The sequence below is a fragment of the Etheostoma cragini genome, chromosome 14 (genome assembly GCF_013103735.1).
Source record: "Etheostoma cragini isolate CJK2018 chromosome 14, CSU_Ecrag_1.0, whole genome shotgun sequence".
NCBI classification, from domain to species: Eukaryota; Metazoa; Chordata; class Actinopteri; order Perciformes; family Percidae; genus Etheostoma; species Etheostoma cragini.
In genome coordinates, this window is record NC_048420.1 from 717,251 (window position 1) to 745,226 (window position 27,976).

Here is a 27,976-nt window from a genome sequence, read left to right on the forward strand (position 1 = left end):
GTTATCTCCACCTGGTTGACATAGCTCCACCTGTTCATCCTGGCTCGGAAAACGTTCAACTGATTAAGCCGCAATGAGCGGATCACACTAAGTCCAGCTGCGCTTTTTCACTTGTCCTGGATATCTTTATTCTACTTTCGTGCAACAGGCCCCAGGTCCTCTTGACGATGATCCGACAAAGAGTGGGAGGTTGACCCGGTATTTAAAGAACTCCTGGACACCAGGCTTCACTCCTGCAATTAAGGACAGACAGAGGACAGAGAGCTACCTAGCAGCAGCAGGCCTAACAAAAATAGAATTAAAATGCTGGAAACTTGGTAATGAAATGACTTTGGGTCATGCTGTGGCTAAGGATAGTTCTGTTTATGACACACTGCATACAAAGAAAAAGACGCTCTGTTGGCGTTGCTTCCCATTTGGCAGAGCAGGCGGATTTAAATTCCCTCAAAGCTTCAGCAACGCCAAGACTGTTAGTACACATTTGCACTCCAGTTTCCCCGAGCTGAACTTTAGGGGAAGAAAGTACAAACTTCCTTCATGAGCAAATGAGCTTAATAAATAATCTTGCTAAAAGCATTCAACTCATTGTGCTAGCTATTATATAATAAAGCAAGAAGTGGCTAACTTACTACTACATTTCGGCACTTTTATTCCATCTGATTTGAACTACATTTTATAGAAGAAAATGCACACTTCAACATTGACTCCTCCAAGTACACTGCAATGTACTGTACAATCTACGATACAAAGTAAAAGACTCAAGAGTTGATTAAACTCCAAACCACTTTGGTGTGCATCCTCAAAGTGACAATGCAGAATGCCCACTGGGATTTACCAGCAGCCTCTCAGGTCCTGACAGCATTAAAGCTTTGTTTTTGGCAAACTGCACTAATTAGGACCAGCATGTTGGCAATGTGCATGTTAGTGCAGCGCTGCACACAAAAAAGGACTGAGACCAAAAATAACATTCCAGGAAGTCTTGTGTAGTCATAACCACACCGAACAAAAGTAAATGTCTAGAGCCCTGCTAATTATCCCGAGGGACTGCCTTTGTCATTATAACCCAATAAAAAACACACTGGACTCAACAAACTACACTGAACAAAATTATAAACGTAACACTTTTGTTTTTGTTTAGATTAAATAATCTCTGGAGAATATTTATCAAAAATCTCATTGTGTAAAAAACATTTTGTGAAAACACCAATAGTCAAACATACAGTATCGTCATTGAGGTACCTTAAGAATATCGTGATATTTGATTTTCTCTACATCACCCAGCCCTACTATTGACCCACAATGCAATGCACAAAGGCAGTTTTGTGCTACTCTCAGCTGCAAAAACTAATTGTGGATGTTGTTTTATCACCTCCAGGAAGATCTTATAACAATGGTATGAAATATTCAGAAAAAAATCTAAAGTTAGAAGAAAATAGTAAGGTGTTAGGGTTAGTTGGATCCTAAAGCTGTGGCCCTGCTGCTTGTGGGATAGAAAACCACCAGGAAAAGAAACAAGGTGGATCTAAAAGTAATATATAACAGTGCACACTGACACTAACTCTGTCTGCTTTTGCTCCCAGTCCTCCTGTACAGTTCCAGCTGCGCCCACCAACACAAAGCCCCCTGCCGCTTTCCCTACCAGCGCGCCAGTGGCAGGGCCCCCGGCGGTGGAAGCTGCTTCAACTCTGCCGGATCTCCTCGGGGACGTGCCCTTCACTCTGGCTCCCCATGTCCTGGCCATGCAGGCAGGGCGCCCCCTATTTCCTGATGTGCTGCTGTCCCGGGACATGAACTACAACCTGACTAGTTTCCAGTACGACTTCACCTTAGAGAACTCTGTGCTTCATAACGCCTAGTGTGTTAAAGTTTTCCATGAGGAGTTCACACTGGGGCTGATGGGTTGGTTGTTTAAGAGGTCCTAGGCCTTCTGAACATGCACATGTCATACTGTAGCATTACGAACAAGTAAAGCTCACAGAAATGCATTAGACAAAAAATAGTTGTAGAACTACGAACCAGAACACTTCTGTAATTAACTCCCTATCCATTTTATAATTGTAATTTAGTCATAGCAATGCCATGACATCATGTTGGAAATAACACAAGGAAGCGTGGACATTTCACTGGCTGTACAACTGATGACGGTGACCGAGTTTCAGCTTTATGGCTTCATGGGAACTAAATGAACTTGTTCCTTGTTGGGTTGCTCTCGACGTAAACCCACGTAACGCAGTTAGGGCACCTGCTGTTTACTCTCATTACAGAGACTGGCCTGCTTGTGATTGGTTAAGACATTGTGACTGTCAGTCCCATAGGCAGGGATGTTTTGGAATCATGTTGTTTAACTGAACAGGATAATTATACTTTGTTACTACTTGGGTTTCTATCAGTTATGAGGACTTTGCACTATTTGGGGACGTTTCTGAGATCAGGGGACGTCGCTGAGATCTGGGGACGTTGCTGAGATCTGAGGACGTTGCTGAGATCTGGGGACGTTGCTGAGATCTGAGGACGTTGCTGAGATCTGGGGACGTTGCTGAGATCTGGGGACGTTGCTGAGATCTGGGGACGTTGCTGAGATCTGAGGACGTTGCTGAGATCTGAGGACGTTGCTGAGATCTGGGGACGTTGCTGAGATCTGGGGACGTTGCTGAGATCTGAGGACACTTCAGGCCCTTATCTTAGGCTAAAGCTCCGCGTGAAGCCTCTGCAGAAGCATAAACCAGACTTCATACCTCAGGCTTGGATTGCGTTGCTGTTTAGTTTTTGTCAAAAGGTATTTCATTAGAAATGCCTGGCTATAAGTGTGCCAGTCTTCTGAGTCTGTGTTTTGTTGTGATACGATACGCTGTGCCCAGACAGAGGAGTGAGAAACGACCACTACAGCCATTGCATTTCAGTTCTCTGTATTTGGGTTGGGTTTCAAACACCCGGGTATGAGCCAGCTTCACATCTCCCCCCCCCCCCGATGTTTTAGCAATGTCCTCATTTTTACCAGATCTCAGCATTTACCTTGGAGACAATCCAGTTCATACCGATATGAAGGGTGGCCAAAACTACAAAAATAAAACCCAGATTACACTAAATTGAAATTATACTTCAAGTGTAGGTTGATATTTTATTGCATAAGCTTCAGGTTATTTGAGGACGTGACACCTAGTAGCTGAAGCAATAACTTGTATCACAGCTTAGCACTGGGACAATAAATAGGGTTTATCTGTGTTTTAAGCCCCCGTCTCGGCTCTAGGTGCCTGGAAGTCAATGGTCACAGCGCTGCCTGGAAGGAGACATTGGGGGGGGGGGGGGGGGGGGGGGGGGGGGGGGGGGGGTGCTTAAAACACCATGGAGCACAGATAGCATACAATTAGTAATTTTGCTCAGTATAACTTTCTACACTTTCTACCGAAATCCTTTCAAGCCATGACAGCATGTACTGTACTGAGTGTTTACCTAAGATATAAAGCTGTATGATTCCTTTTTGAATGGTTTTGGATAGTATGAGAACTATTTCTAATGATCAAATGATACAAATACATCTGTTTGAATTGATGTTCCAACTCTGGTAGCGCTGGATAATTCTACATTATGCTGAATTTACACAAGCTGCTAGTATGAATATGAACATGAATATACCCAGGCTTTTATCAGCTTACAGCCTCCATTTGCTCTTTATTGGTTGAGTCTCTGCCATTTTATTTGTGAATGCATGCTATTTGCGTAAACCAAGTTACTCTTGTGCTATATTGCTGGTAAACACTGTAAAAAATATAGAGGATTTCACTTGAGCGTATTCATCTGTTGGTCTTGATTTTGATTGACATTTGCATCCTGGTTTGAATTACGTTCTCAACAGATTACATGCAACTGGGCATAATGATATCTCTACCAGAGCATTTGTCTTTGGAGTCATTTTGTAAATATGACCTTTTAAAATGAGCATAGACCTTATCCTGAGAAGAGGAAATACATTTGCACAATGTCAAGATTTCAGCCAGGAGTTTCCCAAATACTGTATTTGTACGTTTTGTTTGTACATAATCAACTGTGGTCTCTTCAAACCTGTTGTGCCTTTTAATATGAAGTCATTATAATTCTTCAATAGTCTTTTAGAAGTAAGCACATAGCTACCTGTTAACTCCCACTAAAGTTGTCTCTGTGTAACCACCTGATGTCTGAGTTCAGGTGTGGCTCTCTTGATGCTGGCTATGTTTCCACTTGGTTGTAACTGTGGATGAACTGAACAAATAAATTTAAAAAGCATTGTCTAAATTATGACCGTCTGTGTACAAGGGAAATATTTTATCATTGGTTATATAACATTAAATTAATTGAATTTAATGTCATATAACAATATATTTTGTAGGAATCAGGATTGAAGTAAGAAATATTGCCAATCATATTGTGCTAAGAAACCCATTTTCTAGGTAATACTTTACATTAATACCATATTGTTTGCAGTTCATGCAAGTATAGTGACAGTTATTGTAGCTATTATGTGTATGAATGGCAACATGTAAAATATTTGCAGGTAAAAGGTACCATGATGTCACACTATGTATATTTTATTGTAATAAATACATAGTTTAAAAACATTTGGCAAAGGATGTCATGCTCCAGGAAATTAAGAAACCCAACCGCAGAGATTAGGCAGGGATGACAGAGTAATTATTAGTGTGTGTGTATGTGTGTGTGTGAGAGAAAGAGAGGCCTGCCTTGATTTGAGACTTGATTGCATTAATGGGAGAGTGGTTAGTTTTTTAATGTAACTTTAGTTTTATTTTTGTTAGTAAACAAAATGTGGCTGACATACAGATACTACATAACTAACAACTATAGTATCCTCTATGGCTATTAGTAGTTATCTTCTTTTTGCCCAGATGTAGATGGAAGGTAGACATCGGAAAAGAAATTCACAATGATGAATTGTGTTTTCTTCCTGATTTAGAATGAAGAAAGAACAGAACATAAATAATTTCCGGTAACGTCTGTGATGTTAAGTTAACCTCTGTTGAAATACGCAGTAAATCTTGGATATGTCTGAGTAAAAAAGACCAGGGGTCGTATTGAAGTAAGTTGTGTTTGTGCTCTGCAATAAAATGAGAAGAAAGTTCACTTGCTTGATACACATTTTGACACAGCTTATAATGTTCTATTCTTTTTAAAAGTCCATTAAAGGTATATGCACCTATGACATGCAGTACCATCGGTACACATGCGGTATTACGAGTTCACCTTAGTGCCTCCATCAGGTGGCCACCAAACAAGTTTCTATACATCCAATGAACACCCAATCGACATCTCCAGGAAGTAGTTCAGCACCAATCAGAAAGTTGTTGTATGGATTTGGTCCCACCCATTGTCCAACCTCTTCTGTCAGTTGTTGTGCCAACTGAGTCTAACAAGAGCGGTCTTGGAAATAGTGTTTGGTGAGTCAGGAGTCTGTCCAATTTGAAGTAAACCGTACATACAATTTTTGGCACAAGGTCTCTAAACAGTACAGGCGGGCTATTTTTGTACTCAGACACGGAAAAAAGTGTGAAAGTGAAGACAGTGTAACCCCAGAAACTTTGGTAGCTGGCAAAGTTTGTTAAAAGGAATAAGGTTAGCTAGTTAGGGTCGTGTGCTAAAAACACATAAAGCTAAGTTGTGTGCTGTTTAAATGACAGGACTATGTACTCGCACTGCTCATATTGTTACATTTAACTTTATCAAGTGAGCGTGGCTGTCATGTCAGCCTCCCCAGCCAGCTCATCCCCGCAGCGGGTTAAACCCAGTGGCTCCCCCACAGCCTCCTCTTCCTGTAGCAGCAACACCACCGCGGTCCGGTTGCAGCCTATCCGCGCCACGGTGCCGTACCAGCTTTTGCGTGGAAATCAGCACAGCCCAACCCGCTCTGCTTCCTGCTGCTTCTTAGTAGCCGGGAGCAACACAGGACCGACGACGTCCCGTTGCTCCAGTCCCGCCAACCCGGGTGGTAGCGGCTGTGACAGCAGGCTGGTCCCCAGGCAGAGTCTTTCTCCGCCGGACAGCAGGAGCTCACCAGAACGCTCTACATCCTCGCCTGTTTCCAAAGGTAATGTCCTTTAAAGTAAATTAAATGTAGCTTCACTGCACCCATTATTGTTCAGATAGCTTGGTGCTAACTTGTGCTAGGTGTCGTTCTGTTTCGTGTTAGCGAACGTCACGCCAAACTAGCTTTAACAATCTGACAATTGGGTGTTTTCGGGGATTAATGAACACTATACGTGCATTTTCAAATGACAGACTAGAATGTTCCCGAAAATGCATGGTATTCTAAAGTTCGGCGTTTTTGTAATTCACTATCAAACATTACATTTATATAAAACCTCAACTTTAACAGTTTTCCCCAGCATTGGCCATCGGACGCCACGTTGTGTTTTGGGAAGAGATGCCAGTGGAATAGAAGGCGAAGCAGCTCGAACGATTACATTTTATTTCAAATTAGCGCAGTTTTGTAAATTTAATGTATACCGAATAATAAAACGGACTGCCATCATTCACATAAAGGCTGTGGGATTTTTTAAAATCTTGTACAACTTTCCCCATATCCAGACCACCTCAAAATATCATTCTTTCCGTATCGAGATTCAATATGGTGAGCCATTCTCTCTGTTGCTAAGATTGAACTATCCATATCGGAGCCAGATGCTAGGCTAGTTGGCTAGCTTTCTAATTAGGTCGTAATACATTAGGGATCTGGTATTTGACGGTATAAACATTGAGAAGGTATACGCACTATAATTTCTACAGTAGCTCCCGCAACCATGTTCCAATTTGTATTAACTTTATAGTATCCGTAATATTTTTAGCACACCACAGTTTAAGCTGGTTTGGTGTATTATTCCAGTGTGTTACAATTGCGATGTAAACGATATCAGTTAATGCAGTTGGTATTACATTGCATTGGCATCATCCCTGCTACGATACGACGAGGTAAATGTGTCAGGCTATGGATGCCTGTGTGGTGATGATGCAGCTCCTCTGTCGTAGATAACAGGGCTCACTGATCTGCATTATACGTCGATTAGACATATTTTCTGAATCTGCTGTGAACACTGAAAGCATAGTATTAATGCGTTATGTTTAGGTTGTCATTGAAGTGGAAAACAAATATGTCATCAGCTGGTATAGCTCTATGGCAACATTGGGGCCTAGCAGTAAGTGAGACATAAACAGAGCCCTCTGGGTAGGCAGGCCAGCCTCTGCAATATCCATATAAGAAATACTACTTGTCAGTCATGAATACATCTATTTTACAAAGAGGAGGAAAATCACTTTGCAAATACAACAATGTATTGACAGTGTTTTTGCAATCCAGCCTATATAAAGTAGCTGTGTGTCATTGCTATTACATCTTACTACATTTTCTTGTTAAGACCTGGTAGCTCTAATGGTTTGGATCTGTTTTGGGTTAAAATATTACAGGCTATGTTATGCACTTGACTTTGTATCTTTCCAGTCTTACATATTGCTGGTAGCAGCCCCGTGTCCAGGGCAATTTGATCGGGGTTTCCAAGGTGGGGCATGAATCAAGCCAGGGTGGCACTGAGCATGGTGTTCTGGACACATGCCAACAACCAATAAACACACAGAGATAGCTGATGGAGGGTTGCTAGTGCCATCAATGTGTGACTTATAAGACAGATAGATATTTATATTTTGTTACACGCGCGGACATTAAGCCCAGTTCGGACCTATGATTCGTGACGAGACCAAACCGTTTTAGAACGTCACAGAGAAAAGTTTCAGATCTCGACTCCAACCAGCTGATGGTGTCGCTGTGAGTCAGCTGGTCCTGTCTCCAGAGGCTGGTTTTAGAACGTAAGGGCCACCACCTGTTTCAACAGCCAATGGAGAAGTCTGCTTGTAAAGTCAACTACAAACTATGTAGATAAAATGATCAATAATTTATTTAATTTCTCTGTTATAAATGGTAAGCTGGTCAATTATGGTTGGTGTCCATTGTCAGCGCCATTTCTGCGCTTCCCATTCATTTCTTTGGAGGCAGCCGTGCAGCTTTCTGGTAGCGTCGTGGGGACCTTGGAGAAGCGGGGCGTTGAGTCGCCTGCTTCTCATTTGCATAACGTTGAATCCAGCCAACGTTCTGCAGATGAGGAGCGGCCGGCTCGGCCACCATTACGGGCCACCAAAATGAAAAGAAACTGGTGGCAAGCCCGCTAGCGTACAATGCTGATAGACGATGCGATCCCTTCCGTTAAAACAACTCCTATATGGACATCCCCACGTCGCTACCAGAATGCATTGCACGGCTACTTCAATAGAACTGAATGGGAAGCGTGGGACTGACGTTGACAATGGACACACAGGTTCCGGGACATCTGCGTACATGACCGATAGCCTGACCGACACAAGTCCTCAGTGTCTGAGCCTGCATGCATCCACCTGTGAAGCTGTCAGCTGTGTGTCTGCCTGGTATACTTTGTGTTTAGGGCGGCCGATTTCACCCGCCAGTCCTCACCATTATAGTAGCGTGTGGCACGTAACTCTGTGTTGGAATATTGCATTCCATTTACCTCGGAACTATGATGCTAAAGATGGGAATAATAACACACGAGTTGTCAGATTGTCATTGTTTTCATTAGCTCTAGCCAGGTTAGCCAATGTTAGCAATGACAGTCTTTACAACACATTACGCTGTTTTTGTGCAAACAGCGTAACACTGTTGTCCACAGATAGAAGATGGACGATGCTGTGTGTACGTCTGATTAAGTGAGACACAAATACGAGAGAAGTGCTTCTAACTGTATGTTACGACAGCTTTCACAACTGTTGATGCAGGGCGCAGCCATGGTGGATATTTAGTTCCGGGTACTGCAAGGTTTTCCGAATTCTGAGTTCCGAAATCTGTGGTCAGGGGGGCGTGTTTCCAACTTTGTATCACTCACAGGCTCTGAAACTGGCTCCGCATTCTGCTACTGCAGTAGTATGGTGTAGTAGTGCTACGTGTTACATTAAAACAATGCTTCTTTTGAAAAAGAACAACCCAGTGTCAACGTCGACCTCAGAGGCTTCACTATTTTGTCACTGTTGTTCACATCGGCATTTCTTTAAACCAATCACAATTGTCTTGGACTGTGGTAAATAGTCTCTGGAAGGAAGTTGTTTTGGTGGAACATGCGTACATTCAGAAGATTTACCCTGCAGAGATCTGAGGACCAGTAACCATAGTCCTCAGATTGGTAAGGTTGTCTAGCTACCTGTCTGGATTTACCCTGCAGAGATCTGAGGACCAGTAACCATAGTCCTCAGAAATCCACCAGAGGTTAGAGCGACAACACAGAGACAGAGTACAGGGACGTGCATCAGGCCAAAAACGAGAGACATCCAGCGGAACATCAGGTGTCACCAGAACTATCCCGTAAATCCCACCAAAAATAAAGTGCACACTGACCGTGGCTTTATCATCATGAAATATTTAGCATTCTTGCTTCAGCTTCCAGACCGTGGTTGGGACTTTCATGCTCATTTTGGGGCTGAGTTCACACCAAGGCGAAATGTTTGTGTTGGTTTATTCGCGCATTTGATTGCAGGATCATGTTGGGATCATTTATGTTAGCACTGCTCGTGTTACACGTCGGGGTAGAGCTGTAGGCTTCAACAAACCTCTCTTTCCTTTATAAGCCAAAATAACCACTAATACCGCTTTGTACTTGTTGTTGATGTCCCAGATATGTTGGAACATCACCCGGAGGAGCAAAAAGCACTGTGAATTTCACTTGTTTCTCCAGGAAGTAAACATGTATGCCCCTTCCAGCGCTACCTGACTTACAGATTTGAGCGGTAGATGGCCGTCCACCAACATTCACAGTCTGTCCATGTTGCCTTCCCTGTTAAAAGAAAGTTTTTCCTCGCCACTGTCGCACCAAATGCTTACTTGTGGGAAATTATTATTATGTGTGTGTGGTCTAGACCTACTCTATCCTTAGGGTATGCTGAGATGACCCCTGTTGTGATTTGACATTATAAATCCAGTAGAACTGAATTGAAACATTGGAGGCCTGGGGATCTGTGCTTAGTAGGCCTAGTTGTAGTAGATACTACTGGTCTAGAAAAGTCTTTCTAAAGAGGAGCAACCTTGTTGAGCTACTTAAAATATTTGGAAGATCACAGCCAAGTTGAATAAGACCCTTGAGTGAACTTGTAATCCTGTGGATTTATAAAGGGACCTAGCCCTGTATCTGGTTTAATGGGATAATCTACTGTTGGACCAGAAGCCAAGACACCTGATTACTACAGGAACACTGGCCAGATGAGGCGTCATGTGTGAGCACGCATAGGATTGGTAGCTGTGGTCATTATTCTTGTACCCTCAGAATGTGACAATGTAGCTATGATATATTTCCATAGAGCATGTCTCAGAATATCTGTTTTGATGGAAGGGTTTGGCATAGGGCTGAACGATTTTTTTGGGGAAATCAAATTGCGTTTTTTTCTGCCAGATATTGTGATAACCATTTGATTTCTGGTATATGCACTGGGACAGGTGAAGACGATTACACAGAGGTGACACACATTAGGGAAGAACGGCTAATCACACAAATGGAAAGGCAGACAAATAAGACAAGTGACCTGAAACAGAGACAGACAGTGAGTTAACAAAATAAAGCAGGAAGTGAGGGAAACTAACATAACATGACCTAAGAGTGGGAACTGGATGTGACAATAACCTGGGTAGGTAGTGTACAGGGGGTTCACAGGGCTTTCATGCCTGTTTGAAGTTTACATTGAGCTTATGTTGCACTCTATATGTGGTCTTTTTATCTCTGCAGTTAAAAGGACAAAATCCGAGCAGGTGCGGAGCTTGGGGGCCATTTGGCGGTCTCCCTCCCAGGGCACCTTTACTGGACCCTACCTCACAGGGCAGTGGCCTCGTGACATCCATCTGCAATACCCATCTTGTATGAAAGATAAATCCACACAGGTAAGCACAACCACATGCTCCTTTTCCCTACATGGGCTGTATCCTGTCCCCTACAGAGATGAAGTCATATGGCATTTTGTAGTAATAAGGTGAGGATTTGTATATCATCTGCATAGAGACTAATCTTATGATGTATGTTGCGTGTTTGGATTCCTTTTATGTAGATGTTCTGATGAATGGCTGCTGCCAAGGGTTTGATGAAAATGGTGAACTAGTGTGCATCCATGCATAGAGGTTTATTTCTCGACACAGAGGCCCAGGGTTCGGATCCAACTTGCGCCCCCTTTCTGCATGTCTTCCCCCTTCTTTTTCCCTTTTCATATCCGAGGTGTCCTATCAATTAAAGGCGGCAAGCCCAAAAGATCATCTTTTTGAATTGAGATAATCTTTCCCAAGGCCCCCCTGTGCAGTGTGAAGCTTTGTGATGTTTGTCCATTGGTGATGACAGTGGCTGACGGAGAAGTCTGCAGATTCTTGACCTAGTTAATAAATGATTCGCCAAAGAGAAATATTTCTAATGTTGTAAAGAGAATTTTCCAGTTCACCTTGTCAAAGGCCTTTTCTGTATCTATGATGGTTCCTGCTTGTTGTGGTAATGCATTAATAAATTAAATGCATATGTGTGTTACCGGTTGAGTGTTTACCTTTTGATAAAGCCGGTTTTGGATGGATTATGGATTGATCTTCTTCAGTTTCACCATCTGCAGCTTCACCCTGAGTGAGGACTGTACTATGAATGAACTAGCATATATTTTGAGGACAGCAAATATGGTTTATTAAAATATTCACAGGCCAGACTGAATCACCTCACATGGGCCTTGTGTCTGTCTGTGTGGACATACTGTATGCACTCTAGGCCCATGGTTTTATTACAGTGTTGGCTCTGGCTATAAAATATTGGTATGATTTTATTTCTTATAGTTATGTTTTGTCATGTCTGACCTTAAAGTGGGCCCACACCTTCCTGCCCTGTGATCCTCTCGTGCTGTTCAACCTCAGATGTCACACACACGCACACACACACACAGGTCTTCCTGTTTCTTGCAGGTTGTGTGACATTTACCACCTACGTATCTGTGGGACTTTCAAAAGCCAGACGACCTCTTTGCTCTGATCTTACAGTTTATTATTAACTATTGATGTGATACAAAGGCATGATTGTGAGAGTGCACGTGTGGTGCAGCTGTTTGTTAATGCAGAGATGTCTTCATCTCTTACTCCAGCCTGCTGACTTTTACAGTCCATCAGTCATCAACCTGCCTGTAGTGTCCGCTCTAAATCAGCCCCAGAACCTAAACACATTACATAAGGCACTATGTTTTCCAAAAAAGACTAAGGTGCACGTATTTGGGGGTGTGGGGGGGGTCCTTCCTCAATGTTACATTTTTTTGACATTGTGGGTCTCTTTGTGGGTTGTTGTGTCTCTTTTTGGTCATTTGGGGTTGTTTTGGGTCTTGCTGCTATTTTCCGCTCCATCCTCCCCAAGACAGAGGAGAGGAATACAGAATAATGGGGACATTCTGTAGTAACTGACTTGCTGGAATGTGTGTGTGTGTGTGTGTGTGTGTGTGTGTGTGTGTGTGTGTGTGTGTGTGTGTGTGTGTGTGTGTGTGTGTGTGTGTGTGTGTGTGTGTGTGTGTGTGTGTGTGTGTGTGTGTGTGTGTGCGTGCTTGCTTGGATGAGACACCTTCAGAGTTCACTGTAGTCCTCTGCTCTGTCACTGTGTCGCAGAGCCCAGCTCAGCTTTCACTGAGGTGTATGTGTGTGTGTGTGTGTGTGTGTGAGTCTGCCCATGCCCATGCTGCCTCTAAGAATTTGTCACAATCATAATCCATTGCTGGAATAGCCAACGCTTTTGATAATCTTTTTGAAGGACTTTAGTGATTACAATGTTACCATAATTTATAGGATTAATGGCCAAAACTACAAAAATACCAAAGTCGTATCGTGGCAGACTTTGTGAAATGAGCAAATATTGTCAATGTTTTAAAATGTTTGTGGAAGACTTTGGTGCGCATACTGGGCGGGGGGTTTATGGGTCTGTCCTACAAAAAATGTAATGTTTTGGACCAATAATTGTGTCTAAAATGTTGGAAAAGCTACAGCATATAATCGACAACACTAAAAAACTTAAAGAGAAAACTTAAAGCTGAAGAGGTCCAACTACAGTCCAAAGATCTGAGTTTTTTTTTTTTAGTTAGTTGATGGGTTTTTTGTCTGTTTTTGGTGATTTTTTTCAGTTTTTGTCACTTTTTTGCGGCATTTTACATTCATTCAGTAAGGGTGCTGCCAAACATGGCTTGTGGGCCGCACCTAGACTTATGATGGAAGGGAAAACTCTGACTGTATTGTTGTCCAAAGGAGCAATTTAATACTGTATTGTGATACAACTAGTGATTCACACCCCTACTCAGATGCAAAGCTCAAAGTAATTTGTAGCTGTGATGTTCTTTTCAGACTCCTGGATGTTGGAGTGAGGAAACGAGAGAGAAGAGGAGCATCCACAAGCGCTCTGCGTCCTGGGGCAGCGCCGACCAGCTCAAAGAGGCATGACACTGAAGACAGATACAATCATATTTCAGTCAAACCTTTGGTTGATGCATGCAAACTTTAAAAGATTTCAATTCTGTGTTGGAGAACTCACACCAGCGTAGTTTATCTCATAACTCAATCAATCAATATTTATTTATGTAGCACTTTACAGTAACCAGTAGGTATCCAAAGAGCTTCACACCAGAAAACCAATTATTAAACACATATCATTCAATAAAAAGAACGAAACGTAGAAAACAGTAAAATCAGAAAAGATTACATAGAAATAAGAAAGGGGAATTATCACACCACTACTACGTATTAAAAGCCATTCTAAACCGATAGTTTTGAGCTAAAAAGAGCTACATCTGTAATAGTGCAAATATGACGGGGGAATTGTTCCACAGTCTCGGGGCAGCAACTGCAAAAGTCCAACGAGAATTACTTTCTGTCTTAAAAGGGAATATCGGCCAATAATAAACTCTATATACTGCATATGAATAAAAGTTGTATAAAGCCTTTTGTATCTCCAGAGGCAGCTGCATAATACAGCGTTTGTCTGCTTGAGCTGGTGTAAAAGAAGTCAAACCGGTTTGATATCCAGCCAAACACCAGACCAATATACAGATTTTACCACTAGGTGTTCTGACTTTTTGTAACTCCGCGCCCGGTGCACACGCTGCGCTTTCAGTTCAACATGGTTGGCTGGGGAAATGATAATAATCAGAATAGATAATTGTAATGTTTATCATGATGTGTTCATTGCTGTTGCCAGGCAACATGCTTTCCTTCACTTTTGGTCTCTTCTTTACTTCTTGCTTATTTACAGATTATTGTGTCTGTACATCCTCTGGTGTTTTGGAGAATACTGCAACCAACCAATGAGCATTAATGTCTCACTTAAGGATAGCTGATGCTTTATGCCGGGGTTTCCTCATGCAGCTTTTTTCTGCAACTTGTTTTAAATATATAGCATGTTCATTTCAATTTTATTTATATTATCAAATCATAGCAACAGTTATCTTGAGACACTTCACAGATAGAGTAGGTCTAAACCGCTCTATAATTCCCAGATAGAGCAGGTCTAAACCGCTCTATAATTCACAGATAGAGCAGGTCTAGACCGCTCTATAATTCACAGATAGAGCAGGTCTAGACCACTCTATAATTTACAGATAGAGCAGGTCTAGACCTCTCTATAATTTACAGATAGAGCAGGTCTAGACCTCTCTATAATTCACAGATAGAGCAGGTCTAGACCCCTCTATAATTTACAGATAGAGCAGGTCTAGACCTCTCTATAATTCACAGATAGAGCAGGTCTAGAACACTCTATAATTTACAGATAGAGCAGGTCTAGACCTCTCTATAATTTACAGATAGAGCAGGTCTAGACCACTCTATAATTTACAGATAGAGCAGGTCTAGACCTCTCTATAATTCACAGATAGAGCAGGTCTAGACCGCTCTATAATTCACAGATAGAGCAGGTCTAGACCTCTCTCTAATTTTACAGATAGAGCAGGTCTAGACCGCTCTATAATTTACAGATAGAGCAGGTCTAGACCGCTCTATAATTTACAGATAGAGCAGGACTAGGACCGCTCTATTATTTATAAAGTCCCAACAATTCTAGTAATTCCCCCAAGTTCAAGCAGTGTCCGACCATGCGCAGTGGCGAGGAAAAACTCCCTTTTAGGAAGAAACCGGGGACAGACCCAGACCCTTTTGTAGACGGTGTCTGACGGGGCCGGGTGGGGGTGTGATGAACAGTAGCAAAAACAGTCACAATTAAGATAACGGAACATTGACTAAAAATGGTAGTTGTAGTAGTTCATGTCATAGCAGGGCACTGCAGGGCATTACAGGGTGTAGCGTGGCACAGCAGGGCATAGCTGGACCGTAGTAGGACAGTAAAACATACTGGAGGCACGTTCCATAGTCTGCCCTTTTACTGGCTACCACTCGAATGTGGATGAATTGAATCGCTCTGTTTTGCCTTTATTTTAATCAAGCGTATTGCACCTCAAATAAATGACGCAAGCTAAGCTACATTATCATGGCAATAGTAGTTTAGTAATATTTTCTCCACATCCATGGACAAGACATCCATCATGTTTGGCAGTGGCGTCAGTGATCCTCAGCAGTTTTTTATTAAAACTCCTGTTAATTAATGATCTAGTTATGGTTTTACTTTTGATGCCTATATGTTTTAGCTTTGTCTTTAGGTTGTTGTGTTGTAATCGTTGGAGCTTGTATTGCAAGACAAATGCACGTGTATACGGACAATAAAGTGCTATCTACCTATCTATAACCGTGATGCTATTGAGAAGTAGTCAAACTAGTAATGCTATTTCCCGGACTGATTGCTTAGAATTTAGTTTGAAACTGAAAACAATCTGGGGGTGTGAAGTTAGAAAGAAGGGACCACACCCTATTAGGATAACAAACCCAAATCTCTGACCAAACTATCTGGTCAATTTGCATTGTTGGTAATACAGCGGCAGGTTTTAAAAAGGAAGAGGAACGCGTAAATATGATGACATGATAAATTAAAACTAATGTAATGTTGGATTGAGTCATGAAATATGATCTCTTTCATGACATGTATTTGGGAAAATCAGTAACACATTTCACATTTAAAATTGTTATTTTTATTCACACAGAGATGGAATTGGTTAAATAATCCATCTATAAAATAGGATGCTAACACAGCATAATGGACATATTTCCTTATATTTCAGCTAAAGGAGCATGCAGTGTGTCTGTCAGCAGCCTGACAGCAGATGCTGTTGGATATCTGTGTTGAAAAAACATTTGACAGGTACACCTCTGTTGATTCGATACAATTTCAAGTCCCAGTATGGACAAAAAAAGTAGGGAGTGTGGATTGGTGGCTGGAGAGATGCCACTTCACCTCCTGGGCACTGCCAGGTGCTGTTGAGCAAAGCACCGTACCCCCCCCCCAACTGCTCAGGGCGCTGGTTTAGCTGGCAGCCCACTCACTCTGACATCTCTCCATTAGTGCATGTATAGATCCTGAGCATGTGTGTGTGTGTGTGTGTAGTTCAGGACTGTGTGTGATTACTAACAAAGTTTGGACACAGAGTGTAAATTGTAATTTCCCCATTGGGGATCAATAAACAAAAAAAACAAAAAAAAAACAATTTAAATCTGAGCATGCACGCCTCACATCTGCACTCTGCACTTAGCTCACATCGGGGATTGACAGCCGCAGCCGTATTTAAGACAGTTGTCTGTATCCACGTTGTTCTACTTCCGGGATTGCTCCGGTGCCGCCAGAAATTGTGCCGGATGTCCGTCCCCTTCCTCCGTCTCTGTGTTGGTGTTCTACCTCTGGTGGATTTCTGAGGACTATGGTTACCTGGTCCTCAGATCTCTGCAGGGTAAATCCAGACAACTAGCTAGACTATCTGTCCAATCTGAGGACTATGGTTACCTGGTCCTCAGATCTCTGCAGGGTAAATCCAGACAGCTAGCTAGACTATCTGTCCAATCTGAGTTTTCTGTTGACGACTAAAACTACTTCTGAATGTACACATGTTCCACCAGAACAAGCTACATCTGACGCTTACCACCGACCAAGACGATTGTAATTGGTTTAAAGAAATACTAATAAAGTAGAGCAGGTTTTTCACCCATCTTAGAATGCTGTGTGGACAAGCCAGACCTTCCTTCGCAGCGCTGTGGAGAAAGATCTGGCAAAGCGAGACTATTCCGACTGTGACCATGCAGTTTCTGCGTGATTCAACACGGGAGACGTGCACTCTCCCAGGCTAGTTTTTTGTCTCATCCTCATGTTAAACACAACATGTAGGGAAATGGAGACAGGGGAATTAATGTTGGCTCGCTAAGTTAGCCTTAGCGACAAGCTCTGTTATGTAAGCTGTTCATAACACATGACACTCTTGACTAAACGTGGTGAATTCTGTCAGACCTACCAAAGTTTTGTACATGGTGGGAGAGATGAAACAGTAATGAATGACTTAATGCTATAAAATCTCACACGTTTGGTGTACATGGTGCTGATGGTTTACAGCAGCAACATACGGCCTCTGAAGCTGCACCTGGCGTGGCACTATCTGCCCCTCTCAGCCCCACCGTACTGATACACCACCGCAGCAGGGAGGTGGCAGATAACGCTGTCTCATTCTTAACTACCCACTTCCCCCTGTTAGCAATGACCATAACCCCCCTGCAATTTATGGTCAGCCAAGTCCCAGCTGGCTCCTCTGCGCCTCCTGCAGCAAAGGAAACAATAAGGGCCAGACCAGATGACAGCTCAGCCCTCACTAATGTGTGCACAGGCACGTTACTGAGTTACAGGGCTGCAGAGAGGCAGCACTGACACAGATTCCACAGATGTCAATAAACAAACAATAAGGAGGAAAAGGAGAGGGGACAGACCTGAGTAGTGCAGCTGCTAAAAGATCCACAGAAATATTAGCATTGATATAAGTGTGCATTACCCGATGTATCTGCTTAATCCAGTGTGTATCTAAATCACAGTATGCAAGTAGGTGTGTCTTTCTTTGGTCAAACCACACTTTGTCTTAGTCATAGCAAACACTAACTTTAGTTGTCAAGGTTAGGGTTGTTCTGTCCTAGTTGGGTTAAAGCTGATGTTGAAATAGTAAAACCAAATGGCTCTATTGGGTATGCTAATGCCAGTCGGAACACGAATACCACTCCTGTCTATTAGTGCGTTTGATTTACCTCAGTGGTCGAAAACCGGAGCTGGGACTGCCATCACACCTGAGTTGTCCGCGTTCCATTAAGCTAAGTAAGAGTCCATTGTGGAGTTAGCTCTTGCCAGATTAGCCATGGTCATCATTACCAGTTGGTAACAATGCATTAGGTTTTGTTTTGTACAAAACCTAATGCATTGTTTCTATGTAAAATATTGAGCTGCAGTGTAATGTCAGAGCTCCAACAGTGTGTGTTATATGGATTTTATGTTGCGGAAAACCTGAGAAGTGCATTGCCCAAGTAAAAAAGAAGACCAAAACGGGCAGGACTGCGCTGTGTAACTGGTTCAGTGGCCCGAATTTAGGGATCACATAACAGCCTGTTTCAGACAGAGCCTGCATTGATAAGCCTGCATGTGTTGTGTTGCTACAGTCAAGAGGGCCAGTGTCACAAATGTGTGAAGGAGGGAACATGTATGGACATGTCCGAAAGGGCTGGAATCACACACACACACACACACACACACACACACGGTGATATATATACATATATATACATATATAAACACACACACACACACACAGATAAAAGGTTTTTGTTGAAAAATAAAGTTAACCTGTCTCTGACTGTGCAGGTGATGTGCTGTCATAGACTGTATATGTGTACTGGGAACAGTGACATCTGGTGGACATCTATTCAAAGGAATGCATCTCCATTTTGTAGCTCTACTTCCTATTGAGAAAAAAAGAGGACGACAATCAGGACACCCCTGCGAAACCGACATTTTGATTTGTCAACTAATAACATTATGAATTGCTGCAATGCATGCCATAGTTGCTGTAGTCTTCCGTCTGGCTACACCCCACGTACTTAATGGGATAGGAGATAGCTTTTCTGTTTGATTAACAAGATGGAAGCACAGCAGAACACAACAAAGTAACCCCCCATAGGCAAGGAAAAACAACCACAGACTAACACATAAGTAGCTAAGTAAAAAGAAATTCTTGCAACAGCGTACATTTGTTCAACCTTTATTTATCACTGTGGCACGGCCCTCATGTACAATGTCATCGACTTATTACAGACACAAATACAGTACATCAACACAGAAAGTACAGTCATGAAAAATAGAAACATTCAATAAAACATTCCGAATTTGAATACGATTTTGATAAATAAATTAAGATAATAAGGATGCAAAAGAAGATACAATTATCTAAAGCAGTTATAAGTTGAAAGTTGCAGGCTTACAACCAAATGTTAAATTGTCTAAAAGACACAATTGAGTTGATTTTAACAGATTTTAAGTTCTGTAATTTGTTCCAGGAGGGATCTAAAACTAAAGCCAACCTTTCAAGTTCATAGCAAGCTTGTTGAACATGACGTAAGCCAGTCAGCAGAGCGAGTCTCATAATGTCCCTCTGAGTAACAGAAAAGTTGTGTTAGGTAAGATGGCAGTTTTCCAATAACAGATACCAGTGTCTTTCTTGGAGAAAAGACCACAACACACTTTCATATAAAATACAATCATTTGTACAATGGGCATGACTGGTTTTGATTCTAAAGGCAGAGTGATAGACCGAGTCCAGGGATTTAAGAGTGGGAGATGATGCATGTCTATAAATTTATAGACTTCACCATAGTCTAGACTAAGACGTGACACATAAAAAACAGCCTCATCGACCCTTTTCGTACAAAACATGGGGAAGATGCTTTTTTTCCAGTGAGTCTGCACACAAGATTATCAATGGGACATTTGAAGAATAGCTTTTCATCAATCCAGATGCAAAAATATTTATATTCTGTGACCCTGTCAACCGGAGGTGCCTTCATAGTGGAATATTAAGGTTAGAATAATATATAGCTCTAGCTCTGAAAAAAAGCATAAACTTTGTTATATCAGCATTAGGTACAAGTCTTAGGTCTTTAAAAGCCTCTTGCAGAATTTGAATGGACTGTTGTAAGTTTTCAATTGCTAGATGAACAGAATCCGCAACATGATTCAGCACTATGTCATCCGCATACAGGTGTGCGTTTACCAAAAATGAGATAATATTATTGATATAGATTAGGACTGCTAGGATATTTCGTTTCATTGTCTATATAGGGATGTGCGCATGTGCGATAGTCGCATCCCAACGCTACAACTTTTCTGCTGCTCAATAGAAAAGTACATTTTCACCAGTTCTCCTTTTACATGATTGTTACCGGTCGACCCTTCCGCTTTGAGACCGGTAGCCATGTGGCCAACGTGTGGATGTGACATAACTTTAGTCCAACGTGGTTTGTTATGGGAAGTGATGCAACCTCTGCAATAGCAGTTGCATATGTGTGTGTGTATATATACACACACTCATACACACATGAACAACATGGACACAGGTCCAAATGAAAATAGAGTAAAAGAATGAAAGGTTGCCCTTCCAAAAACATAGTGAAACAAGTTGACACTAGCCACCAAGTGAAAATCTACAGTGCATCAGGGATCAAGGAAAAGCTGCTTTTGGTAGATAAGACAGAAATGGTTGCCACATTTTGTCACAGGTTGCAGAGTTGAGAGAGCCATTGTATCGTACTTTCTCCATATGTAACAAGTTTGATATCTGTGCTAGTCTGGTCTTAAAAGACCTTGCTTTTCCAAACTGGTAAAATATTCAGATTTCCGAATTTCATGAATAATGTCACAATCACAATATCACTCAAAACAATCACAATTAGATATTTTCCTCATATTGTGGAGCCCTACTTCCCGGACCACTGTCCTTACATTCTCAGTATAAAAGAGGCAGTATTTTTGATAGCGGGAGCAGCAGCTGCTAGCACAGCAGCAGAGATCACACGGCCGCATGACTGTGAACATAACGACGTCTGATGCTGCAGGAAACATTTTTATCGTAGAGCTCTGTATGGACCTGCCTGCTAAATGTTTGTCTGTCTTCTGTCTCTCCTGTTTGATTCTTTGATCCTGCAGATTGCTAAGCTCCGGCATCAGCTCCATCGCAGTAAACAAGGGGGACGCCACAGTAAAGACAAGGAGCGACTGTCCCCCCTGCAGTGCAACACCATCACCTACACCGCCCTCACCAGCACTACAAATCACACCTCTACAGCCAGCCACGTTCAGGTACTCTTATTCAGATATATTGATTTGGAAACATTGCAAAATACACCCGTAGTAGAAGACATGTATCTGTAGAAAGAAGCATCAATTTAAGGGAATCTGGAATGTGTGCAGTGGGGGGCATTCACCTGCATATTTTTGTTTTATACGGTACCGCTGACAGCGACTTCAACCTATCTGTTTTCTGACTGAAAGCAGAAAATCCATGTTCTGTTCTTCTTTACAAATGAAAAAGCCTATATCCTTTGCGTTCCACTTCCGGGATTGCTCCGGATGCATGTATGTTTTGTTTCCTTCCACTTCCTTTGTGTTGTAATTTTATATTTGGTGGATTTATGAGGGCTATGGTTAAAGGAGAATTCTGGCCATTTTTTTAATTAATCTTGATTGTCAAAAATAAGCGTGTACTTCCGACTGAAACCCCCATGAAATGCAATTAAAATGTCTGTACAACATGAACGGCACTTACGTGACAAGTGCTCAATTACCTATTTTTGAGGGGAATAACTTCTACTTATCGTTGCAAAGCCATGACCTGTCCTCTGGAGGACATAGCCACACCACCGCCGCTCTGTGGATTGTTGTCAGAATGATAATCACAGGAGCCTGGCCCAACACACTAACCGGACAGCAGCTAGGAGCAAGCAGCTAATGTTTTGTGGGAGGGGAATACACTTCAATATCCCCAAATGCTATGTGGAGCGCACTTTGGAGGAATTTCTGGTAAAGCTTTGACATGTGATGTGGATTCTTTTTAGAAAACAAAAAGTTTTTTAAGACATTTTTCCCGTGTTATATTGTCTCTAGAAGTGGATTATTCAACCCTTTGTTTTTGTTGAAGAAGAAAAAACAAATTTGCAATACTATCAAATCACAACACTCCTAGAATGGCGATACTTGTACAATCGCAATAATTGAAAATTGCAATACAAATCCAATTGGCATCCATGTATCGGGAAATACTTCAATAAGGACAAAATCATGCCGTTACAGTTCCATAATTCCAAATGTTGCTGTACAAGTAATTGCAATCAACAATATAATCTCTTTGTCTTTAAGTCCACAAACGGACCAAAGTACGGAGTGTGGACTGGTACTGGAGAGGTGCCAGTTCACCTCCTGGGCATTGCCAAGGTCTCTTGAGCAAACCACTGAACCCCGCTCAGGGCACCCGCTCAGCAGTTGCAGCCACCCCCCCCGCCCCCTACTCTGACATCTCTCCATTAGTGCATGTATAAGACCTGAGCATCAGTAAAGAGTGTACATTATTATTATTTCACTCAAATTAAAAAATATTTATTTTTTAACAAATCATTTGGTCCCGTCACTTTCATGTGACCCAGATAATATAAAAACACAAGTACACAGACTATGAAGTAAAAAAACTCCTCTTTATAATCATAAAACATGTATTCTAACTGTTCCCCCATTTCATTTTTGGGGTGAAGTTACAAAAACTAACAGTTAAAATAATAATTATAAATACATAGTCCTCTGAAAGAAAAAAGGGTGAAGGGCGATCATGGTTATTTAATCAGTGGGGTCGTTGGGCAGGTTAGCTCAACAGTCCAGCCAATCATTACTTACGTAATTACAATTTGGCATATCTAAACAAAATCAGCAATTACCATCAATAGTCATACTGCTTAGCAAATTTGCTAATTAGCCATTGCGGCTAATAATCAGTCAACTGTGATAATCCACTAGTAACTTCCAAAATGTGTTTTATAACTAAAATATGACAAAAAACTATTATTAAATACTATTAGTTCCACTTACCGGATTGTTCAGGTGCCGCTGGATACTCCACCGGATTTCACCATGTTTGGCCAGACACCGCCCATGACAACTTGGATTGGTTTAAAGAAATGCCAATAAACCCCAAGCACGTTTTTCTCAAACCAGAATGCTGTGAGGACTAGCCAGACCTAGACTAGTCTGGCAATGGGAGACTAGTTTAGTATCCAGTGTATTGCATGGAATGGGTGCATTCCATGGTCTTAACACAACTTGGGAATAAGAGGACGAGATTCAGGTGGAGATGTTTCAATCCATCGTCATTTGCTTTATTAAATCCCTTACTCATACATACATTCTACAGTGGATTTACTGCTATAAATACAACACTTCACATTGTATGCTGGCAACAGTTCATATACAAAAAGGCTTTGATAGGTGGAAAGGTATCACACCCTGTGTCTGTGTGTTCTGCAGCAGTTTTCCATGTCGAAGTCCGCCCAGATGCCGCTGTCCAACATCACAGTGCCAAAGCCTTCCATCTCCAGGGTGCCCAGCAGCATGGAGGGCATCAACCACGAGCTGGAGAAGGTCTTCATCAAAGACAACGGAGAGAAGGAGGAGCTCAAGGTGGGGCTCTGCTTCATTTCAGTTCATACGTTTGTTAACCCAGAATATCAGTAAACCTGTGTGTTACGATTTTTTAAATTGATTCTTTTCCCTGGAATCTATTTTCTTTGACCAATGATTCAGATAAATATTTTAGGTAATATTTTGTTTATCCTAACTGTTTCCAGCAAAACAGAGCGAAATCAGAAATTCTATGTTATGTACTTTTTACAAATGAATTAGGTTGTTATTAGGAATGTCTCATGATATATTCTATCTAGAAGTGTATTCAATTTTAGTTTTTTTTAAAGAAGGAAAAGAAAATTTTTAGTACTCTATACTATCCCAATATAAATCGAATTGGCTCACATCTATTGTGAAAGACTTAAATCCGGACAAAAGCATACCGTCCCAGCCCTAGCGTGCAGTCGTCTCACAAATGGGGGGTGGGGCGGGGGTTTGTCTTTGACATTGCAATCATGAATCCTGTTCTTGCGCCGTCGTGTCTTTCTCCTGTCGGACTCTGCAGTCCCTGGAGGTTCCCGATGGGCGGCGGGCACCATTCCCCCCCCAGCAGCGCAGCAGCAGTACCCGCAGCGTGGACACCCAGACTCCGTCAGCCCCCGGCCGGTCCAGCAGCTGCTCCAGTCTGTCGCCCTGCCCCTCCCCGGCCTGCCCGCCCGGATCTCACGACGGCAGTCCTTACTCCACAGAGGACCTACTGTACGACCGGGACAAAGGTAAAGAACATCCTTTTAGCCCCCTATTTCCAAAAAAGACAATATTCAGACTAAGCTGTTTACATGGCTAATGAGAGAAAAAAAAGTATAGATATATATATATCTATATATATATATATATATATATTCTTTGGGCATGCATCTGTACCGCAGACCTGCAAACTGTTGGTTGGTTAGTTTGTGTACATCAAGCCTTAAACAGGCAAGAGGCAATAAACTGTCGCAAACTTCAGTAAAAAATCCTGATTTTAAATGCACTGCTTATAAATGAAAAATAAAAAATGCTTTTAAAACCTGAATAAGACGGTAATAAGATAATAACATATCTCACATGTCTTAATAAAAAAAAAAAAAAACAGCCTTATTAAGAATACCCAAACTTGATGGGCTGTTTACATGACATGAATCAAATTTGTAATATTTTGCCATATTTGGAATAATGGGGGAATGTTAGTGTGCATATAAAATATTCATTGACATGATGGGCTAATAAATGGGTCACTAGGTTCATGTGGTGAGACCAGTCCAGTTATAACCACATGTTTCTGGTGGATCCCTTGAAAAAAGGCAATTTTAGAAAGAGGAGCATTAACTTAAATCAAGTGTAGACTGAATATTTAGTTTGATATTTTAACATTTATAGCCTATATTCTATAAACAGGTGACACATTGTTAGCTTCATTTCAAAGAATGTGTGTCTTCTACAGGGCTGAAGGCAGGGTAAGTTGAGCTAGTTGGTTACTTTTAATGCTTAAAAGATGAACACTATGATGAGTGACACAGTACAGTGTGCTGACTAATCAATTTGGCAATTTGGCTCCTCTTGCCACAGCGGTGACATATTATTGCAGCTAATGTGCACAGATTAAATGTCAAGATTTGAAAGATAAGTTGGGTCATGTTGTATACAGTACGTTTCTCCTTGTCAACAATTCCCATACGCAGATCAAACCAACAATCAATGTATCCTACTGACAAGTAGTTGTCTATCAAAGCCTGGGGCATCTTCTTCCTCTGTGACACATGTTGACCATACATGGTCCAACCATATACTGGCAATTGAACTCGTCCTGTTTAAGATGGCATATGGCTTATGTATGTCCTGAGCAACAAACAAAAGGCTTAGTGCTGAGTACCACAGACAGGTTAGGAAAGTATTGACAGACGGACTAACACATTGTTGGTTTTGGTCTCTTCATGGAATTTGTTTGTCCACAGCAATTACTAACTAACAAATCAACTGTGGGTTGTTACAAGGGCTAATAATCAGGGATTATCCAAATCCACGTTTCCATTCAATTTTTGATTTAAAACATTTTTTTTTCAACTGGGACAGCAATGCCACAATAAGAACCACTAGATGTTAGAAAGGTACTTTGCAACAACAATTTGACTTTCTTAAAATTAACAAACTGCAACTGATTGCACCATTACGTTAACAAGGTGCACCTGAATGCATCATGGATAAACTAGACTGGCTCGGCTGGCCGGCCTCCTGACTGGCTGACGTGCTGCCATGCTTCTGTGTTGAAAGCAGCTTGCTTTGGTAGCTCAACACAGTTATTTTTGTCGGTTAATTATCTACTTTAAATTTAAACTAAACGTTAAACTAGTTCACTTAAGCACTCATAGCAATCTCCCTTTAGCGACATTCTCGCTAATCCTACAGTTGTTCACCAGTGTTAGCTCAGTTAGCTACTTTAAGTTAGACTTAGTGTATGGGATAGTCAAGCTACACCCCGTGTCTTCGGCTGCATGCTGTTAGCTGGTAAGCTGTGCTGTGTGTTGTTGTTTATCTTTTAACCAGAAGCTCATTTTGATCAATTTTCAATAACATTTGTGTAACCCCTGGTGCATCTACCTTACGATATTGACGAGTGGTGGACATAAAAGATGCTCCAAAAGTGGCTGAATAACCGCTGGTTGCCTTGTATCTCTGTGTTCACAGACAGTGGAAGCAGCTCGCCGCTGCCTAAGTTTGCCTCTTCGCCCAAACCCAACAACAGCTACATGTTCAAGCGAGAGCCGCCGGAGGGCTGTGAGAAGATTAAAGCTTTCGAGGAGATGAGGTATGGAGTGTTTGCTACTTCCTCTCTGCTGCCTTTGGGAATGTGTGCCTGCCACTGACACAGCATCTTTCTCTGCAGCTCCAGGCAGTCCACTTCGACGTCGGTCCCCCTTTTCTCCTGCCCCGACAAAAACAAAGTCAACTTCATCCCGACGGGCTCGGCCTTCTGCCCCGTCAAACTCCCCGCCTCCCTGCCCCTCATCCCGGCCTCGGAGCCAGAGGAGGACGAGGACAACGCGGAGGTGGCCTGCAGCTCGGATACCCAGGGGGAAACATCGCTCTACGGGGCCTCCACTCAGGTCTCGACGAGCACCAGCACAGACGACCCCCCTGAGCAGCCCGGCTGGCCCTCAGAGACTGCAGAGCCCCAGACAGAAAGCCCGGCCATCAGCTAGACCTGAGCAGAGCTGGCCTCTGACTCCAGGGAGCCACACTTGCGACCGCCAACCATCACCACTGTCCCACCAACACCTCCCTCTGCTCTGCCAGGGGGAGCCTCCGTCTCTCTGTGCTGACCCCCCTCCCCCCCTTCTATCTCTGCATGACGTAGCAACAATGTCCCGAATAACCGCAGCCTCGCCACAAAGACTCGCCACCTTAATGTTCTGTCCTGTGTTATGTCTGAGCTGGTGCAGATGGTTACAGGTTATCATATGCAGGCATCGAAGATACAGAGCGCGACGGATGGGGGGGGGGCATGCGTTTTAAACTGGTAGTATATTTCTGATTAAATTATGTGTTGTGTTCTGTTTCAACATTCACAGTACGAATAAGCTTTCTAAACATATATACACATATATCTCTATGAAAAGAAAGAAAAATGCTTGTTTTAAAAACAAAGAAAATGCAAAAAAAAACAACTGTATTGCTGTGTTATATATGTAACAGGGAAAACAGCTGTATTATTCAGGATTCTGTTTACACTATCCAGGTCACATAGTTAAACCCTGTCTAAAAAATGCTAACAGAAAAATCATTTGGGCAAAAAGAAAAAGAAAAAGGCCTCAAATTGGTTGCACAGTGTCTGCATTTGGCCTCGCTTCAGGTATTTCACAATCAGAGTCTATACTCAGGTAATTTGGAATGTATGTCCATACAAATATCTGCAGAACAGATTCACTGTCATTTCTTCCTGGTTTTCTCATTCCCATAGCTGACTGTGGAAGGGAAAAGGGTTGAAGTAGTGGACATCCCGTCACGGTTACCCTCTCTGGCTGGTGTGGGATACTCTACCGACCACACACACTGTGACTGATGGCGTGTTTGTGTGTGTGTGTGTGTGTGTGTGTGTGTGTGTGTTTTGATAGAAGCGTGCTGGACAGAGACTTGGATGATGTCTGATATTAAAGCCTGCAGACAGTGTTGATTGGCTCTTATAAGCCTGTTGACGGGGCCTGCAGCACCGTCACCATGGAAGTACAATCAAACTAAAGCCTTTGGTTCCTTCAAGGTGCAGATTGGAGGTATAGTTGTATAAACATTTTTCTGAGATTGAA

At 42.2% G+C, this 27,976-nt stretch overlaps 2 protein-coding genes across 7 annotated transcripts in view; both read left to right on the top strand.

Annotated features, from left to right (window-relative positions):
• The window catches only part of umad1 (UBAP1-MVB12-associated (UMA) domain containing 1), a 7,568-nt gene extending 5,420 nt beyond the window's left edge, over positions 1-2,148 (top strand). For both annotated transcript variants that reach the window (XM_034891915.1, XM_034891916.1), the window contains exon 3: positions 1,581-2,148. In XM_034891915.1, the coding sequence (XP_034747806.1) occupies positions 1,581-1,856 (276 nt within the window). In that variant the 3' untranslated portion in view covers positions 1,857-2,148. The remainder of the gene's footprint in view (positions 1-1,580) is intronic.
• A 3,287-nt stretch (positions 2,149-5,435) lies between these two features.
• glcci1a (glucocorticoid induced 1a) lies at positions 5,436-27,976 on the top strand. Of its 5 annotated transcripts, none has more exons than XM_034891898.1 (8): positions 5,436-6,073; positions 10,812-10,963; positions 13,421-13,510; positions 21,177-21,329; positions 23,544-23,693; positions 24,178-24,412; positions 26,361-26,481; positions 26,560-27,976. In XM_034891898.1, the coding sequence occupies exons 1-8, from the start codon at positions 5,728-5,730 to the stop codon at positions 26,873-26,875; spliced, it is 1,563 nt and encodes a 520-aa protein (XP_034747789.1). In that variant the 5' UTR covers positions 5,436-5,727; the 3' UTR covers positions 26,876-27,976. The 5 variants fall into 5 exon arrangements, with proteins under 5 accessions (XP_034747789.1, XP_034747792.1, XP_034747788.1 ...); XM_034891897.1 differs by having other exon boundaries at positions 5,443-6,073; positions 23,541-23,693; XM_034891900.1 differs by having other exon boundaries at positions 5,443-6,073; positions 24,202-24,412.